Raw genomic sequence first — 20,473 nt, forward strand, 5'->3', positions numbered from 1 at the left:
CGTAAAGATTTTAAGACTCTCCAACTTTCTGTGCTTCTTCGTCCTCCTAGATGTGAATTTATCATGTTACACTTTTGTTGCCATGCCTCATTTTTCTTCCAACATATCATTTTTCATACTTTAGCTTAAGACTCCTTGTAGATTATTTTATCCGTTATATTCTTGGTATTTAAGAATTTTTGATATTGGTCTCTTTTCTTCTTTATTGCTTGTTCTATTTCTTCGTCAAACCAATATGGAAGTTTTCTTTAATTCTGGATTTGGTATCCAATGGCTTCTGTTGCTGTCTCTCGGTGACACCTTTTTATGTGAGTGTAATGTTCTTCATTATTATTAATGTTTATTTCCCAACTTTTGATTTAATCTATTTCTGTATAATTCTCTCACGCTTCTTGTTCTAAGCTGATTAGGTTATACCTCTTCTGTATTTTTTTCTCCCTTTCATTTCCTTCTTTTCTTCTTTAGGTTTATTTACTCCAAATGTGATCTTAGCTTTTAATAAGTGATGATGCTTCCACAGGTAGCTCCTCTCAATACTCTTACATCTTGTACAATCATATTTGTCTTTTGTCATATAATTGTGTAGTCTATGATTGATTTTAACCCTCTTGTATTTTGGGTCCATGTGTATTTGTGTATGTCTCTGTGTTGAAAAAATCCATTTGCAATTTTCATTTCATTCTGTTCGCATAATGATATTAGTCTGGTACCATTATCATTTACGTGGTCCTCTCCGAATTGACCTATAACTGCGTTATATGTTTTTTTTTCAGATCTGCTGTTTAAGGGATTTTTCCTTCCAATATTAATTGTAATAACTTATATTTACTTCTTCATAACTCCTTCATTCTCATATCCGTGATATTTTTAACATTCTGCGAAATATTCTTATCTCGAATGCTCGAATGTTCCTAATTTATTCATAGTGAATTGGACGTCTATTTTTTGACGGCGTATAATATTAAGAATCGTGTACAAATTTTAATCATTTTTGCGCATATACTAAGCGATAACCTGCTATCACAGAATATATGCTAAATTTTAACAAATGGGCCTCTACCTATATCATTGTGTCTTTTTATTTCTACAACAGGATATATTTTCCTATTTACTACACTGCCCGCATATACACTCAAATAATTATATATCATAATCATCATCATTCTTAGCATATTCTATCGATTATGGTACCTCCCCTACGTAGTCATTCTTCATTTGTGCCCACGATTGTCTAATATTCGCTTTTCTGTATCATGTTGTATAGTCGACACGTAATTTCGTGAGAAAATTTACAGGAACCAGAGGAGTAAAATACTACTAAAATGGCAACACTGTTAGAGTTACCACTACTTTATTGAACAGTAGCGTAGATATCTAATTTTTAATTAAATAAAAGTTTTTATTTTTATTTAAGAAAAAGTTTCATTTTCTATAAAGTTTAAATAAAACATATTGGTGTTGTTAACTTCTGTGATATATCTAGGAAGTGATAACACTAATCGACTCGGCTAAATAGAACTTATTGTAAAATAACAATACCTATAAAAAATTGTTAATAAAAGTAATTATCACATACAATTAAATAAATTTTTTATGTACAAGTATTTTAGTATACAAACGTTTTAATAACACAACTGCTCATAAGTTTTAAAACTTATGATCACATTTTATCCCTGATAACTTAGTTATTGTAATAAAAAAAATAAAGAATTAATTTTTTAAATTATATACAGCGTATTCTATTAACAACTTTGGTTTGACACCGTGTGAGAGAAGACTTAGTATCTCAATAATTTAAAAATGGGTAATAGGTCTAAAACTTTTATGAACATCTTTTTTATATATCTAGCAGGTATTTTATAATAACCTAACCTGTACTTTGATTATTTTAAATTAAATTATGTTGTATGTTTTTGTTCTATCATGAAGTCTATTTGTACTCTATTTTCAAAGATATATAAGCAAAACGAGAATTTGTACAATTACAATAAAAATAAAGGTTTCAACTAACACCTAGTTGGAAATAAGAACTTAATAATCTACTTATAATCACTGTTATCACTAGTATCAGTTGTATCTTCTATATTTATAGTTCATTTGGTTAATGCTGGTAAATATTTAACATAGTCATTTTCCACTGCGATTACATGTTTGATTACACTTTTCCAGTTGGTTGCTGTGATCTTTGTGACTTCTCTTCTAATTAACTGGAGAGCAGTAGACAAAAATTTAGGAGCCACGTTTCTTCTTCTTCTATTACCTTTAAGTTGTGTCCATATTAACTCTATTGGGTTCAATTTACAATAGTAAGGAGGAAGTAATTGTAATACTGGGCATACCAAGCACGGTATGCCCATTACTGCGAGTACAGTTATCAACAACATATTCCTTCTGGTACTGTCTACTGTCAACAACCTCCAACAATTCCTTTTTACTATATGATGCTTCAAAGTACAAATCTTTCTCAAACAAATTCTTGAATTTGTAATTTGTTTCAAGTAATATTTGGAATTTTCTCATTAATCTTGAATAATATGATACGTTGTCCATGATAATCACACTATATTTAGGTAATCTCGGAAGAAGAGGTTCCTTTAATATTTTTTTGTAGGTATTAATAATACATCATCGATCCATCTATTTTCTCCACCGCAGTGTAAAATTATAATTCTCTGTCCTGTCATGTAGGTAAGATGTTTCTCCTATAGTCTTGTAGCAGATTGCTTTGGACACTCTGATAAACATGTTTCTACAATTGCTTCTGATTTAGACAATTTACAACACAATTCTTCATAAACATGTTTCAGCATATGTTTGGATGGTATCATCAGAGAGGTATTGAAAATGTCGCTTACATTTTACTACACGGCTTTGTAAAGATATTCCAATTGATTAGAGGGTTCCGCTGGCTCTTCAGCTGCAGAAGTTAGTTTTATAAAAACTAACTTCTGTTTTTTTCTTAAAAAAAAAACATTAAACGTTTACATCTATGGTTCCTGAGTTGAACTTTTTTTATACTTCATTTCCATCATATTGATAGCTGAAAGCATTATAATTGACGCTCGAACTTCTTGTGCGATATATATGTATATATATATATATATGTATATATATATATATATGTATATATATATATATATATATATATATATATATCACAAATTGAACCCTCCTATCCTCATGATATTCTAGATTCACGTCTTTATTTTTTTTACAGATATTAATAATAAATCGTCGATGCATCTATTTTCTACACCGCAGTGTAAAATTATAATTCTGTCCTTTATTGGGCGGTAATGAATTAGAACACTTTTTGTTATTATTCGTCCAACTTTTTTCACGGTGTCATGAATACCATACCAGGTTTCATCCAAATAAACAATATTTCGTTTAAAAATAAAGTTTAAAATAATATAAAATATTATACCTGCCTACCCAATTGTAAACCACTGGACGGTAGAAACGAAATTTATTGGGATAAACTACTTTATGGTTTCGGTTGCTCAGGCAAAAATTGTTATCTTACGCAAAGAATGCATCGATGATAACTTTATCTGAGCGACTGTACATATTTTACCAGGCTCATCTAAATGTAAATATCGATGAGAATATTAAAACTTTGTATTATTATACATCTTAGTCATTGACAATTTTGCAGTTAATAACTACTCCTGGTAGAGTACTTTTATTTTATTTTTTATTGTCAGCTTTTATTACAGATAAATATATTTTTACACAGTCTCACCGAAATACGAGGCGACTATACCGGCTTGTTTCCTTATGTCATAGTCCCAACGTAAATTTGGACGGCTTCTTGGTCTCTTGACGCCCCTTAGATACCACAGTGTAGTTCTAAGTGTCCCGCTCACTGCAATGTTAAAGATTTAATTCTATGCATTACATCAGTGACCTTGGTCTTTGTCTGATCCATTTTAATCATTTCTGATCTCTGTTATACCTAGCATGCATCGCTCTATTGACCTTTGAGTGACTTTCGCTATTATCTCTTTCTTTAGTGTCCAAGTTTCGCAGCCGTATGTCATGATTGGTTGTATACACTGATCGAATGCTTTTTTCTTTCAGGTGGAGTGGCATCCTGGATTTGAATATAACTGCATTTTTACCAAAAGATGCCCAAGCCAGTTTCATTCTTGCGTTGATTCAAAAATAATTATATATACTATTTCTAGCTGTCGATTTTAATTATATTTGTATGTTTTCTATCCTGCATACGGTGATGAGTTTTGTTTTCTTGATGCTAAAGCTATTCCCTGTTCCTCGGAACCTTATATAAGTTCACTCTATTTATTTTTATTCCTGTTTGCACGTCTGTCAAGAACAACGAGCTTTTTACTCTTATATTGATTTTTTGTTTCATCCGAAATTTTCTATAATTTTTGTATTATTCCTAACTAATAATATGTTATTCAATATTTCCTTTAGAATTTTATGAGGAGCTCAATTGGGAGTTCTTTCGAAATCCACAAAACAAGTAAACACGGTTTTTGCCGGTTTAAACATGTTTGTGCTAATATTTGAAGTTAGAACATAGCTTCTCCGGTGTTTTTGTCTTTCCTGAAGTCTTCTGACCCTAGTTTGTCTGGGAAGTTTGTTCCGGTTATATACTTCTGTAAAGAAATCTTAAGCAATTTTCAGAATGCTATCCATGTTTGTTTTGGTCTTTGTTTTTAAACTTCGGTGGTTTATTTACGCAATTATTTTAGAATTTTATTTTCTTCCATAGCTTTGCGCAACTTTTCTCAAAATCACCGCATGCTTTCATCATAACCATATATTTACAAAATAAAAACCTTTTTGCATGTTCATTTTTAATCCATTGGGCGAAAACATAAAGCAACACACGCGGCCCTGCTGTTTATTCTACTTTTATTTTTGTGCATAATTTTTATCCAAGAACTGGAGAGTTTATGAGTTGGAGTACTGATGTCTCTTTTCGCTTTTTGCAAGCAAATTACTGATTTTTTTCGAATATTATTAAAATATTCCAAGCTTATCGCTTTATATGCTTTACATACATCTTGGAGAATTTAACATATTTGTAAAACCATTTTTTGGGAACATTGGGAGGATATTGATGTTAATTATTGGGACAATAAATTTTCGACATTGAAATTTTTATATCGCTCATTTTGTTTAGAAGTTTATACGAATAAATATGTATATATAACACTCTAATTTTGTATTAGGTATGTTGATGCAGATGATCTTCAACCCCGGTGGCAACCAAGGTCCCAACAAATCTGACGATCTAGACACTGCTCCCGTCCCAACATCCCCATGGGCCAACTTGCTATCTGTAGGTCTGAAAATCCTCACTGCAATATTGGGAGGTGGAAACACCGGAGGAGACGGTATCGACAAAGTAGATAATGGAAATTCTCCAATGCAGGTGAGTGATTTTTAAATAAATATATTGCATTCGCAACTAAAGGACCCATAGGAAAAAGAAGGAATGTCGGTTGTTTTTAAAAAATGTTCATGGGGAGCACATTTTTGATTTCGTGATTCTATAGTCTATGTTAAAAGTCTTGAACGCAAAATCAAATTATTGAATGTTTTGACTTTCCAAATTTTCCTATTAGTCCAGGATATAACGGTTTTCTGCTCAGAATTCTTTGTATTTGCTTTAAATTTTGACACTAAATGGAAAATAGCTCAAAGATTAAAATCTATTCTATGCCAATATGTGCTTTTCCTCTGGTGGTGGTTATCACCTCAACTCGTTGATAGAAAAAGTTTATAAAAAAACCATGGTAGTCGCTAAAATAGTGGATTTTAAGACAAAAATGTTCATTAGAGTTTTTTCGAAAAGTCAATATTTTTGGAGTTATTCGTGAATAAAATTTCACAAATTACACGCCAAAAAAGCATGTTGTTAAACGGTTTTTCGCTTTACGGTTTCGCAATAACTAATCCTAAATTTAGGGCTTGAAAAAGAGCTTCTGGCTTTTTCAATATGAGTTTTTATTTCGTAGCTGTGATCCCAAGTATCCTTAATATTGCAGCCCAAATAGCATATTGTTTCCACTCTTTTTAACGGTGTATCGCCTATTGTAAATTTGGCGTTTATGTTGGTGTTCTTACTAATGATCATTATTTTTGTCTTCTTGAAATTAAGTTTCAAGCCGTATTTGTTACATGCTTCTACAACGTTATCAGTCATCCTTTGGAGCCCTTGCGCACTATCTGTCAGCAACACTGTATCGTCTGCATATCTAATATTGTTTATAAGTTGGCCATTTACAGCAATCCCATCAGTCAAGATCAGTCTTATATCCTTACTATTGAGTCCTGTTGTTTTTAGGACATCAATTAGTTTCCCATCTGGGACTTTATCAAATGCATTCTCGAAATCAATGAAACATGCATACACATCGCAGTTGACATCCCTGGTTCTCTGTATTAGAACTTGCAAACTAAAAAGTGCTTCCCTCGTTCCGTCTACCTTAATTTTAATGCAAATCACTTATACCACTAGTCATTTTAAAGTTATTTTTAAGAACTTTAAAAAAGTGTGTATAAATGTTCCATGAAAAACTTCCGTTTTCCGGTTATTACATAAAATTGTTAATATTAAATTTACAGTAATAATAAAAAAAGGAATCTCTTTGTTTTATAATTTTCATTTTATATCCAAACAGTTTTCCTGATCAAATCTAAGTTTTAGAGTTATTCGCGGAAAACCGTTTAAAACATGCTTTTTTGACATGTAATTTGACATTGGAGTAATAATTCCAAAAATATTGTCTTTTCGAAAAAACTCTAAAGAACATTTTTGTCTTAAAATTCACAATTCTAGCGATTACAGAAGAACAGCACATATTACCGTGAAGTAGATTTTGATCTTTGAGCTATTTTTTACCTACTGTCAAAAATTCAAGCAAATCTATGCATTTAAAAAAATTTAGATGTTTTCTATTATTTTTACCATCATATCCTGGACTATATGTGCTATTCAAATATAATTAATAGATAAAACGTTTTACTGTAATACTTAAATATCCTAAATCTTTTTGGGATTTCAGCCTCGTAATCAATAATTAAAAGTATGTTATAATTATGAGCAGCACGTTCTTCAAAATTTATATAAATCTAGATTCTGCTACAAAAATTTGTTGAACCAACTATTCACATGAATATTATATATATTCTTCTGCATCCCTGAGTAAAGCAAGAACCATAAAATATCCTGGCTGAAAGATCAGCAATAAGGAGAAACTAAGAGAAATATAAGATAACTGAGCGATAGAATCAATCAACAAAGTGCAATATAAAATTCATTTAATGGAGTGGAAGATACAAAAAATCCTACAACTGATATTTCAAGGAAGCATTCAATGAGAATGCAATATAGGACGAAGAAAAAAGTCACTGTTGCATTAATTCGAGAACCGAACTGACTGTTCTGTTTTAAGTAGTAATAATAAGATAGAGTCTTTTGAGACGGACAATATACGACTTCGCAATGACCACTACACTTCCTCCGGGGGGTCAGGACTGAAGAGAGAGAGAATAAGATAGAAATTTAAGAAATAAATCAGTTATTTCATAAGGATAAATTATTATCTTCTTTGCCTTCATTCCTATACTTATGTAGGCATGTCTCTGTCTGTTTTTCAATGTGCCTCCAGTAGAATGTCATGCCATCGTATTTGTGGTCGTCCCACTAATCGTCTTTCTATTTAGGAACCATCTCTCGTCATCTTTACTACTCTATTTGTTGCCATTCGGCATATATGATCGTTTCATTTTACTCTTATAATTTCTTACCCAGTCCTTGATGTTCTCCACCTTGTATCTTTTATTGTGCTGTCTCGAAAGATTTGTTGTATTCTAGTGATTTTTTTTGCACGTGACTCATTATAAAGACAGCGTCGGTGCATGATCTTCCCAACCTAAAACCTTGTTGTTCTTCTGCTAGTCCTATAATTTTATTCAGTTTATTTGTTATCACTTTGGTTGTTAATTTTAGTGTTGTGTTATATCCATTCTTAAGGAATTCTGTTTTGTACTATTATTTTTTGAATTAGTTTTAATATTTGTTTGGTAAGATCTGGTCCTCTGTACTTTAAGAGTTCGTTAGGTATTCTGTCCTCTCCTGGTGATGTTTTATTTTTTTCCTTAATGCTTCATTTACCTCCCCCTCTTTAATGTTTCTTCAATATTTCTTCGTTTGTCATCGTTCGTGGTACATTATTGTCACATTTAGCAAATAGAGATCGAAAGTAGTCTGTCCATGTTTCCTTCTGAATGTGTCTAGTTTTTATTAGTTCGTTCATCTCTTTTCTTTGTCCTCTAATCATTCTCCATATTTCTCTTTGTGTTCCGTAAAAGTCGTGTTCCATCTGTTTTGAGAAGCTCTACCAGTGTTCCCTTTTGATTTTTCTGACTAAAGTATTCATTTCAGTTCTGATTGGTTTATAGTGATTGAATTCCTAGTGTATTTGCTATGTTCTGTATCGCCTCCTTTTTTTTGCATTTTGTCTTCACTCCCTCTCTAAACCATGGGGTTTTTTTTATATGGTCGCTACCTACATCTGCTGAATTGAGGCATCTTACGTCGATTATTTTTTATGGATGTATATCTCTGTTGGTTATGCCATAATCTATCATAGATCTTTATCCACTGGTATTACTGAATGTATATTTGTGTTGGTGTTTGTGGTCAAACCAAGTGTTGTTTATCCTAAGTTCGTTATTCGTACAGAAGTTTATCATCAGTTCTCCATCTTCGTTTTTAACATTCTCGTTATGTTTTTGCTATTTGCTATTTGGTATTACTTAGTTGATTATTTAAACATTAAAATACCCAAGTAATATCATCTTCTCTCTGACTTGGTCTACCACTTGTTATTCGTCATAAAATGTTTCCCTTATTGTTTTAGGCTTGTTATTTTCTGCTTCGTATACTCCGTTGATGTTAAGGTCTTCCCTTTTTATTCTTATCTTTGGTGTTAAAATCCTTTCTGATATGTATTAACACTCTTTGATCTGATTTTTGTATTTTTGGTATATTAGTAAGGCTACACCTGGGTTTTGGATTTTTTTATTCTTGCCGTAGTTGTCTTCACATTATCAATCTCCTTCCAAGGTTTCACAGTGTTTCTTTGAGAAGTATTCGTTTTTACGATTGGTAAGTTGCTAATCTTGCCAATCAGCCTCCACATTTTATCCGGCCTTGGGTCTATATTAATAATATACGGGGTCGCCCTTTCTAATTATATTTTTCGTAAGTTTCTATCTTGGGTTATATCAACAGCAATCCCTTTCCCAACCATGTCTCGTCTAACCATCTCTTTCTGTCATACAACATACCAGTTGCCTCCTTCTATTTCGTCCATTCACCTCTAACTGGGTTACGTACATATATTGTTATCGGGTATATATGCCGTAGAATTCCGTACAAATTGAATTTCGTTAAACCATCATCAGATCTTTTTAGTTTCAATTTTTTTTTTGCGGTTTTTCTAATTGTAATTATATTTCATTATCTCTATTAATACTACCTACATTTCTCCAAATTGTATTAAGACTCCCTTTCATGCTCTAACTCATTTAACGTCCACTATTTGAGTTTTTGTGTGCTACTCTCATATTTTCATTTCGTTTCGCATATTAATTGAATCTCAAACAAAACAAACTCATGTTGTTCGTTTATAGTTTTACTTTTATATAAAACTTATTTTACTTATTATATTACAGTCCTTACATTTATTAGTTAAGAACATGCTATTGGTAAAATATGATCTAAAATATAAACACAGAAAACTCAATAAAAAAATTAACTACCATAATAGCATCATCAACAAAGCAATCTTGGGCGACATTTTGAATAAAACTAACATAAAAGTTCATATAAAGCCAAGAAAAGAAATATATAGAAACTAAAAAGCAAATCAAATAACCAGTATTGGATTAAGTTGATGCAAATGTTTACATAACTTCATTATAAAATTGAATAATCTTAAAAAAACTAAGAAAAATAAATAATAAAAATTTACCCTTAATAAACATTGAATATGTACTTTCTTTTTCATATCCTTCTTAAAAAAAACTGTGTATATAATGACAAACAACCAAAAGCTTTGCTTTTAGTTACTTAGTTTATGTAAATATATAGTTAAAAATGGCACTAGTAGTAGCTTAAACATTGCACAGGGTGTTCTGGCGGCCGTAGTAGAAGCTGTTGTGGGAGACAGAGATCCTGATCAAGTTAACAAGATTGCTAGACAGGCTGGTGAGGTACGTCTTTACGAAACTAACCCAAGTTCTTTAATTACTAACCCAAACTTTGATTTATCCGAAGAACTGTTTTATATTAAGTGATGTTGAGATGATTATATGGCAGTTGATTCAAATAATTTAGGCAAAAAATATTGCAGTTGATAGTGCCACTTATGTTTACTAATATAAGTAAAAATATGAAAGTATTGGTTTTAGTGATTCAGACAGTGAAATACTTACACATTACTTACTTCAGATGGCCATACAACCATTAAAGAATTTGAGTCTCCCTACATATGCCTTAAAACGCCACGGTTCATTGCAGCTCGTTCCAATGGTGCAAATGCATTGGCGTCGATACAGCTATATTTCTGATAACTCTCTTATTACCACTTCTCAGGGCATGATCTATCCATACAAGTCTCCGGGATGTGACTATGCTTGTTATTAGAGGTTGTTTAGAGAGGTTTCTAATTACTGCGTTTGAGCGAATCTTCCAATTACTTTCAGAATCTTGCTTAAGCCTTAGAATCTTTCTTAACATTTTGTTTTCAAAAGTAAGGAGGATTTTTTGTCCTTTTAGTGTTAGGTACCATGCCTCGCAACCGTATAATAATTTTATTGGTCTTATAATAGTATCATAACTTTAAGTTAAGTTTTCGATTTTTTGGCAATAATTTTGATTTTAATATTTTATTTAAAGCTCCCGCAGCCATTTCTCGCTGTTACTCTCGCTATTTCCTTTTTACCTTCATTGTTGCTATTCAGTATTGTGCCCAAGTACTTGAAGTTCTTTATCGTATTCAGATTCTCATAGTTATAGTCTCGATAGTCTTGCCTTACTAGAATACGGTCTATTTTGCTGTCCATAATGGTTATGTTGTCAGCATATACCAATATTTTTACTGGTTGCCACCAAATGGAATTAATGGAATTTCCGCTTTTGTCTGTTACACCTACCTTACTAACAACCCATTCTAGAATAATATTAAATAAAAGTGGAGTCATAAAGCCTCGGTGACCAAACTATCGATTTTGGCACTGGATTTAGAGGTCTGAACACTCTGCTCTTGTTATATTTATCAGTTTTTGAGGAAAACCATACTCTTTTATTATCCTCCATAAACTTTGTCGTTCAATACTGTCGTAGGTATGTTGAAAATCCACGAATAGGTTGAGGATATCTAGATTATATTACTTTTATCAAACTTATTGTTGACGACAGAGACTACACTGTCATCATATATTTTCCACAATATTATATTCTTCCTTCCTGGGTGTTTATTTCTCCTGATTCCGACCATCGAACTTCTTGTATAGCATATATGACATTTTTATTCCTGGGCAGCTCCTCCGTTAACTGGTGCACTGCTACAGGTTTATAAAGTGGTCGTACATTCCATGGGTTGTTAGCCCTTCTTCTGACCCTCCTCCTTTATCTGGCCTTGGAAAAAGTAGTGGCTCATTACAAACCACTGGCTAAGCCAAGTACACATTACACCATTATAAATAAATATACTAGACTTAATTAGTACACTAGGACTACTCTGTCATCCCCTTACGTTAACCAGTATAACATCTGCCAGGTAATTAATTCTTGGGGTATAGACGGTTTTATGCATGTTACTTTTTTAAGACAAATAAAATAGTACTAAAAGCTTGTACTGGATATTGAAGTAATAAGCAAAACAAAACCAAAATATTGGAGAGGAGTAAAAAATGAAAATGTGGATGTTAAAAGGCAAGAAAGGATGTGCATGCTGGGCAAAAATAGAATGAAACGAAACATGAAAGTGAGTCCTAATATATTTAGAGAAGTATGACTAGTATTGTTAGAATGTAAATCAAGTACTTGAATAAACCATACAAAAACAATTTGGAAATACTGGTAAGACACGTTGATAGCCAAGCGAAGTCCAAGAAATAAGAAGAAAAAATAAACCTGTATAAAGAAACGCAAGAAAGTAGGTCTGATAATAGATCTTGAAAATTTTAAGGTCGCCAAATTGACAGCAAAAGTACTTCCAGTTATACAGCTAAATCAGAAGTGTATAAAGATATATAGAATGAATTTGAAACCTGAAAATTCTAAATCAACTTAATAACCAATAAGATAAAAATAACCAAACATAAAGCAAAAAAACTTAAAAAATTTAATTTAAACTAACCGATACAATAACATCAATGGTAACCAAAATAGCAAACGAGGAAACGTTGGATCAGATAGATGTACACTGAAGAAGTATGGACAGCATAAGAAGAGGCAGGACTAAGTTAACTAACAGATTTATTTATTAGAACTATGCAAATAGGGCAAATGGCATGTGAATGGAAAAGCAGTATCTAAGTACTTCTGTGCAAAAACAAAGGACATGTTGAACAATGCACAGACTATAGGGTCATAAAACTACATAGTTTTGTCACGAAAATATGAGAAAGAGTGATTAATAGACGGAAATATTCGATAATCAGTTTGGATTTATACACGGCAGATCAACAACAGATGCAACTTTATTATGAGGCAGCTATTGTAAAAATATAAGAATAAAGAAACAAATGCTGATACGGTACGTCGATAGATTATGCTGATTTCTCTAAATAATAAATGAGTTTCCGGTGATTGTGAGAATTATGTATGATTGAGTAGCAACTAGTAATTGGACAGGGTCCAAATAATAGTTTTGAGTATTTTGGCATCACAAGATGATAAGAAACTACATACAGTAAAATTAGATCAGGATGGATCAAGAGGAAGGAGACGATTGGTATGTTATGTCGATAGAAAAATTCCAATGAAACTGAAAGGCCAATTCTATAAAATTGTCACAAGACAGACTATGATATATGATGATTTTGAATAAAATATATTGTAGCTATAGTTAAAAATTACATTAATTTATTTGCAAAAATAATATGTACATACTTCTTAAATTTTCGTTTTTTCTTAAAATTACTCCTAACAGTACTATTCATCTAAAACATTAATATGTATATGTTCAGTTCATAAACATCGTGGTCAACCTTTTGGATGCTTTGAAGACCTCATTCTCTCATCGTTCTCTTCAAGCCAGAAGTCTCGGCAAGAAAGACTCAGTCAGTGATGCCGCAGTAGCAAGTCTTTCCATGATGAAAGGTTACATGAGGTCATTGTCAACTGGAGACACCAAGTGTATGGAGAGATATGTATGCCAAGCCAACAGTGAGTGTTCAAAGAACGTCGGACAGAGTTCATTGTACTGTCATCTTGGAAGGTAAGAACATACTACTATCTTTATACACACACACACACACACACACACACACACACACACACACACACACACACACACAGACACACACACACAGACACACACACACACACACACACACACACCCACACACACCCACACACACACACACACACATATATATATATATATATATATATATATATATATATATATATATATATATATATATATATATATATATATATATATATATATATATATATATATATATATATATATATATATATATTCGCTTCGTTTTGTACTTACTTTTATACCATCTGCGCACCTTGCGGCTCTTCGCTCTTTTGAACTAGTGTACTCCCGTTTACATTATTTGAATTGGGATTGTATTTTCATACGGTGAAAAATGATAAGTATCGCATTCTTTAGGGTATAATGAGAAGTAAATTATAAGGGAGCAGATGATGAGTAGGCTATGAACCTCATGGCTGCTCAGGGCAAAGCAGCCTTTATACTTGTCAGAGCAGCTATAAACGAAGCAAGAATAATCGCCAACGTCCAATAGAATATAGGTAGTACTGCAAAACATAAAAGTTGTTTATATAAAAATCTATACATAAATATATATATACCATATTAATAAGATCATTTATAAAAATTTAATGTTTTCAGCTACGCTATTAGCTACGTTATGGAAAAATCATTGGGATCTTCATTCGACGTCTTCTACGAAGCGGGAAGGAGAGGAAGATACGGTGATAACTGCCAAGAGAAATATTTAGAATGTAATGAAGTATAAAAACAAAACAGCATTGGACTCAGAATAACATTTTCGCGAAAAACCAATAGATAGGTACTTATTTAAACTGAACAGTGCGACTGGGAAGCAACAGTTGTACAGATGTTTAACCGTAATTTTTAAAAAATATACAGTGTATTTACTATTGAATTAGTCATATATACATGGCACCGTTCTATGGTTATTGTTTCAACTGTTGTAGCAACATAGAATGCTCGTAGTACTTTGAGTACATTTAGTCGCCTAATATACCTTTTTCAACAATAAACTCACTGTGTAAGAAATTACTTTAAAAAACAGAACAAAAATATATAATTGTCTTTATTTTTGATCAAATTTAATGTTTATCCGTTTGTGTTAAAGATCTGGTATGCTGCTTCCGAAATTAACAAAAAAAGTTGTGCAAAAGCAAATGAATTATACAAAAAATGTAATTCAACTTGAAGTATTTTTTAACTAAATGAAATTTTTTAATTGTAGTTGTAATATGTGACGTAGCATGGTACCATTGATTTTTCGTTTTGCGTAATTATTATGGTTTTAATTTTAGTATGATTAAGTATGATATTTATTTGCATAGCTTGTTTTGTTGTATTGTAAAATGACTGGTAAGATGTGGTGTTAGAATCCACAACGGTTTAATTTATTCGTGTTCAGTTGGTGTATGAATGTGATGATTTTAAATCGAGTGATAGACTTTTTAGTTATTTATTTTAATGTTTTTCACTTTTTTTGTGTTTGTAAAGATGTTTTGTTTTAAATATTTTGCAAATGTAGGTGTATTTATTTTAATATATATTATATTTATTAATTTAATTACTTTTACTTTTACAACTCCCCGCTTATTTGCCTGGTTTTCCTTTAGGTAATTACTAAGCCCTCCTTCAGGACTTCAAGAGGCCTCACTCTTAATTTGGACCACATCCCCAATGTCCTCGATGGGCATTAGAGATATGGTAAATACATAATGATAATGGTATGGATCACACTTAAAAATTCTTTGAAATAAATTCTACAAAACCACATCAGTGGTTAAAAGGAACGATACGTCACGTTAACGTTCTCTATCGCATCGCCTTTTATAATGTCTGCAGCAGTTAAAGACGAAGAGTCAGGAGTAAACAATTCAGGAACACATAGTTTTACAAATCTAAATTAGTTAAACTTCCAAATGGGAAGTACACAGGTATTGTGAAAGATCTCAGATTAGATATTTTGCTCTGATGAGGTCAAATGAACTGTAGAAACCTTTAAATTACGTATATAAAGTGACCGGATCAGATGGTATATTTCCTAGACTTCTTCAAGAGAAACTAGAAACCATAATTCAAATATTTGGTGGAAGCCATGCTCTTAGGTATATCCCAACGCATAGAGAAAGAATATTAGTCTAAGAGAAATTAACAAATTCCACTGTACCCATTGCAATGGACGTATTTTGCTTATGGACCTGTATAATTTAGTGCCGAGACTTGAAAGGAGCTATCCGCGTTGACATATAAAGAGACTATCAATTTAAGAATAACTAAGGAGTACTTCAAAGAGGAGTATTATTATCAATTCAAGGAAAAACTCTCTGAGACTATATCGATGTGTTATGCCCTACATTACACAGAGACATTGTAACCCGCCCAAAACCAAACTGGTAGTCTTCACGAATAGACGAATGCTGGCCGGAAACAAAGGTGAATCTGTTCCTTCTTCTTCTCCAAGTGCCATCTCCGCGGCGGAGGTCGGCAATCATCGTAACTATTCGGACGTTTGAGACGGCTGCTCTGAAAAGTTCATTTGATGTACATCCGTACCACTCTCTCAGGTTGCGCAGCCATGACATTCTACGCCTCCCTATGCTTGTCTTTCCTTGGATCTTTTCCTGCATAATCAGTTGGAGCAAGGTGTATTTCTCTGTCCGAGATATTCCAATTTTCTTGTTTTAATTATATTTAAAATTTTGTATTTCTTTATTCAAAATTCTCAGAACCTCTTTGTTTGTGACGTGTTCTGTCCACGATATTTTCAGAATTCTTCTGTACACTCACAGCTCGAATGATTCCAGTTTTTTTATTGATGTCGCATTTAAGGTCCAAGATTGCATTCCATAAAATAAAGTCGAAAAAACATGGCACCTCGCCAAACTAACTCTTAGTTCCAATTTTAAATCCCTTGTACACAGCACTCTTCTCATTTTGTTGAAATTTGCTCTAGCCTTTTCCATTCTGATTTTGATCTCCTGAATGTAATCATTTGTGGAGTTAATCATTGTTCCCAGAGATGCATATTTGTCCACTTGTTCGACGTTGGTTCCGTTTATTAGAAGATTCTCGTTATTTCTTTGAGTTTTCGATATTCTCATAAATTTCGTCTTCTTGACATTCATTGTTAGATCATATTCTTTCCCATACTCCGCTATTCTGGTCACCAGTCTCCGAAAATCTTCAATATTTTCGGCTAAGATCACAGTGTCGTCCGCATATCTAATGTTGTTAATGGGAACTCCATTTACCTTTATTCCAGCTGTTTCGCCCTCAAGGGAGTTTTTCAGGATCTCTTCGGAGTAGGCATTAAAAAGAATTGGCGACAATACGCATCCCTGTCTCACTCCACATCTTATTTCAATTTCTTCTGACAGCTGTTCGTTAACACGTACTTTTGCTCGCTGTTTATAGTATAAATTTGATATGATCTTGAGGTCGTTGTAGTCAATCGTCTTTGATTTCAAGACATTTATTAATTGTTTATGTCGTACTTTATCGAAAGCTTTATTATAGTCAATAAAACATACGTATATATCTTGATTGACGTACAGGCATCTTTGTAACAGTATATTAAGTGAAAAAAGAGCTTCACGCGTTCCTAGTCCTTTGCGAAAACCAAATTGTGTATCATGTGAATCTGTTTAGAGGGAAACTAATTAGAACCAATAACAAGGAATACTAAGCTCCGGTTGGCCAATGCCCTTATTTTTCCCATTGCTACACACGCAGCTGAAACATAGACTCTCAAAAAAAAAACGATAGGAGTAAGATCGAAGCCTTCGAAATGTGGGCCTATAGAAGAATTCTACGCGTGTCCTGGACAGAACATAGAACCAACCTGTCAATTCTGGAAGAGCTTCATATAAAAGACAGGCTGTTAAAAAAAAGTAAAAAGAGCATACCTAGTTTATTTCGGCCACATAGCTAGAAGAAGGGGGACCATGGAACTATTGGTAGTAGAAGGAAAGGTAGAATTACAGCAAATACGCTGAGAGATCGGAAGACAAGTAAAGACATTAGAAGAAAATGTAATGTACAATGTATAAACGAATGATCACTAAATAGAAAAAAAGAATGTTAAAACCACATAAGCAGAATGAGTGTGTCTCTATGTCTCTGTGAATGGGTGTGTATAAGAAGACCCCAAAATAGCAAGAGATAAGTTACCAATCAGCAGAAGAAATGTGGGTCGACCGCGCAGAAAATGGAGTGACAACCTTCCATAGAGGTATTAATCCGCTAATGAGCAAGCAGAATTGCTTATAAAGAGGAAAAAAAAGTAGAAGAAAAAAGGTAGAAGGTCGAAGACCAAGACGAAGATTTCCAAGATGATGGGCAGACCAAATGAAGTGTCTGATGGGAAAATCCCTACGTGAAGCCGTCCATATGGCATACAATCGCAGCCAATGGAGACCAAGCTAATAATATTTAGAGTGTCACCACGCCCTGACATGGACTCGAGGAATGAGCAAGAGGAGGAATTGGAACCAATGGTCTTAACTATATAAGGTGTAGATAATATACAGGCTTAAAGTAGCTTTCGAGGTGTACATTTGCCCACGATGAAATATGAAGTAGAGGAAATACAAAACCCAGACTATAAACTTATAGCTGGTACTCAGAGGGATAAAATTGCAGAAGGATAAGATGCAGAAATTTACAGAAGTAATGGAAATGTAAGCAGTTCTAGAGAATATATCTTTGTACTCTAAATAGAAATTTTTATGCAATCTTGTATTGTGTAAGAGAAGTTAACATAAGGTCTTTTGAGCTTAAACAGATCAATATATACACAGATAGTCAACTTTATATTGAGGGTTCTTAGGATACTTGAAGTACTTTCTAGGCTAGTGTCGAAATGCCGAGAACTCGATAAACAACTGGAAAATAACAGTGTCGCACCGGTATGGGTTCCAGGTCATCAGGGATCATGAGCAATGAAGCAGCTGATGATCTTACTAGAAGGGATGAGTCACAAAATATTTCGGTCCAAAGCCCTTAGGAGTGTCAAAAGTGTCTACAACGGTAAAAAAGATTGGATACTACCACAGCATAACTTTTACTGGGATAGTATACCCGGTGAAGCACAGCTTAAGCAGATATCATCTCAGAATCATAATAGGCTTTCTTACTGAAGCAAGTCAAAGACACCTGCATAGAATAAGTCTGTTTAATAAACAATTAGGACGTAGACTTTGTGAAAAAGAACTTTAAATAGTCAATCAAATTTGCATGACTGCGAGAAACTAGATTGCAGGAGGCTAACACTTTTTGGAGATTACCAGGTAATTTGAAACACATATGACACCCAATCACTAGAACTGACTAGAACTGTACAAGCTGATACAGGATTCTAGAATTATGGAATGGGTATCATTATTAAGTGGAAACTATACAATAAGTCAATTGGCTGCAGTTCGATCGGTTTACACAAGACAGCTTGCAGAAAAAAACTTACCGAAGAGTCAAATGTAAAACCTGGGAATTAAAACCAAAGATTACCTGCTGCTCTTTCACGGCGATGATACAAGCAACATGTGGATGTGTACAGAGTTATGTGCAGTGTACAACCTTTGTAAAGTTTCACCACTCTACCAAGATACGCACGAATATCACAGGAGCCCTGAATAGTACAAACAACTTCTACCAGGCTATTCCAGGTCTTCCCCGCTGTATTTTATATATTTCAGCGATAATCTTTATAACATGTTATAATATAATATCCTGAGATTACTGGGACTGAAATTGATGAACCTTTCTTTCAGATATATTCAGTCATAATAAAATGATAACTTACTTTTGACCAAAATGGTTAAATTTGGTAAATGATAATCTAGGGCACCACAGGATATCTACACCAATTGGGATTTAATATTGTTCACAGATAAATCAAAGATTGGCCAAGAAACCCGGTCAGGGGTTTTTGGAAAAACAACCAAATACAAAAAAAAATGTTCAGCTTGGTCAACACACTACTGTTTTTCAGGATGAAGCTTTTGCGTTTATAAAATACACCGTTAAAATAATAAAGGGGCTTTAGAGCGATGAAAATAAATATTTATATGGACAGCCAGACGGCTAAATTGGCAGTAAAAATTCTCTTGCCAAGTTACAACTGGTAAATAATTGCAAGGATGTCATTGATCTAACGAGAATTATAAACAAGCACAGAACTTGTGACTGGTCACTTATGAGAAAGCCATTGTACAAAATAGATAAGGTGAATCAACATTGTGCACAAAATGCAAACTGGAAGAAGAAATTGCCTTATACATAATGTGATTCCCATAGTAGTCATAAACCGAGCAATCAAACATTGAACCGAAAGGGACCCTTAAGCTCTGAGAAATTAAGCTACTGACTTTTTTTAAGAACATAGGATTCCTTGGTAAAATTTAATGGAAAGATAGAGTGCGGTACAACGATCTTACGATCAACTATCAGAGGCTTTTGTATTTTGCTTGAGAACAGAAGAAAAAAAAAGATACTACAAGTAAGTATGTTTTTTTTTAACTTTGACAGCCATACAAATTAATTCTATAGTTTGAATTTTTAATGGACAAATATAGGTTCACATTGTAAGCAACAACATTCCTACCGATAGGACTATTCATCAAACTAAGAATATTCTCCGTTCTTATGTAAATTAACTTATTTTCAAATAAAATATACAACACATTATTAAGCAAATGTAATAGGTAGATATAGTCGATGTGAAAATGGTTTAAACAATGCAACACACGTCACTTTTTCTACGCGTACGACAAAAACGAACGAGCTGTAAGAAATGAGCTTGAACAGCTCCTTTCTTACGAACACCATCGGTGATAGTGTGCGAAGTACCTGGAGTACAGAACGGCCTCGGCCCCTGGAGTTTTGTGTAAATTCGATACAAAATCAGTGCAAAGTCGTTACTCGGGGGGTTTTGGGATCGCTGAACA

General features: G+C 33.1%; 1 protein-coding gene across 4 annotated transcripts in view; it reads left to right on the top strand.

Annotated features, from left to right (window-relative positions):
* Positions 1 to 15,088, top strand: part of LOC140432389 (uncharacterized) — a 74,070-nt gene extending 58,982 nt beyond the window's left edge. For 2 of the 4 annotated variants that reach the window (XM_072520248.1, XM_072520249.1), the window contains 4 exons: positions 5,208 to 5,410; positions 10,180 to 10,263; positions 13,246 to 13,496; positions 14,151 to 15,088. In XM_072520248.1, the coding sequence (XP_072376349.1) occupies positions 5,208 to 5,410; positions 10,180 to 10,263; positions 13,246 to 13,496; positions 14,151 to 14,277 (665 nt within the window). In that variant the 3' untranslated portion in view covers positions 14,278 to 15,088. The remainder of the gene's footprint in view (positions 1 to 5,207; positions 5,411 to 10,179; positions 10,264 to 13,245; positions 13,497 to 14,150) is intronic. The other 2 variants (XM_072520250.1, XM_072520251.1) reach the window with 1 other exon arrangement.
* Positions 15,089 to 20,473: the final 5,385 nt, after the last annotated feature.

Source organism: Diabrotica undecimpunctata, chromosome 1 (genome assembly GCF_040954645.1).
Source record: "Diabrotica undecimpunctata isolate CICGRU chromosome 1, icDiaUnde3, whole genome shotgun sequence".
Taxonomy (NCBI): domain Eukaryota; kingdom Metazoa; phylum Arthropoda; class Insecta; order Coleoptera; family Chrysomelidae; genus Diabrotica; species Diabrotica undecimpunctata.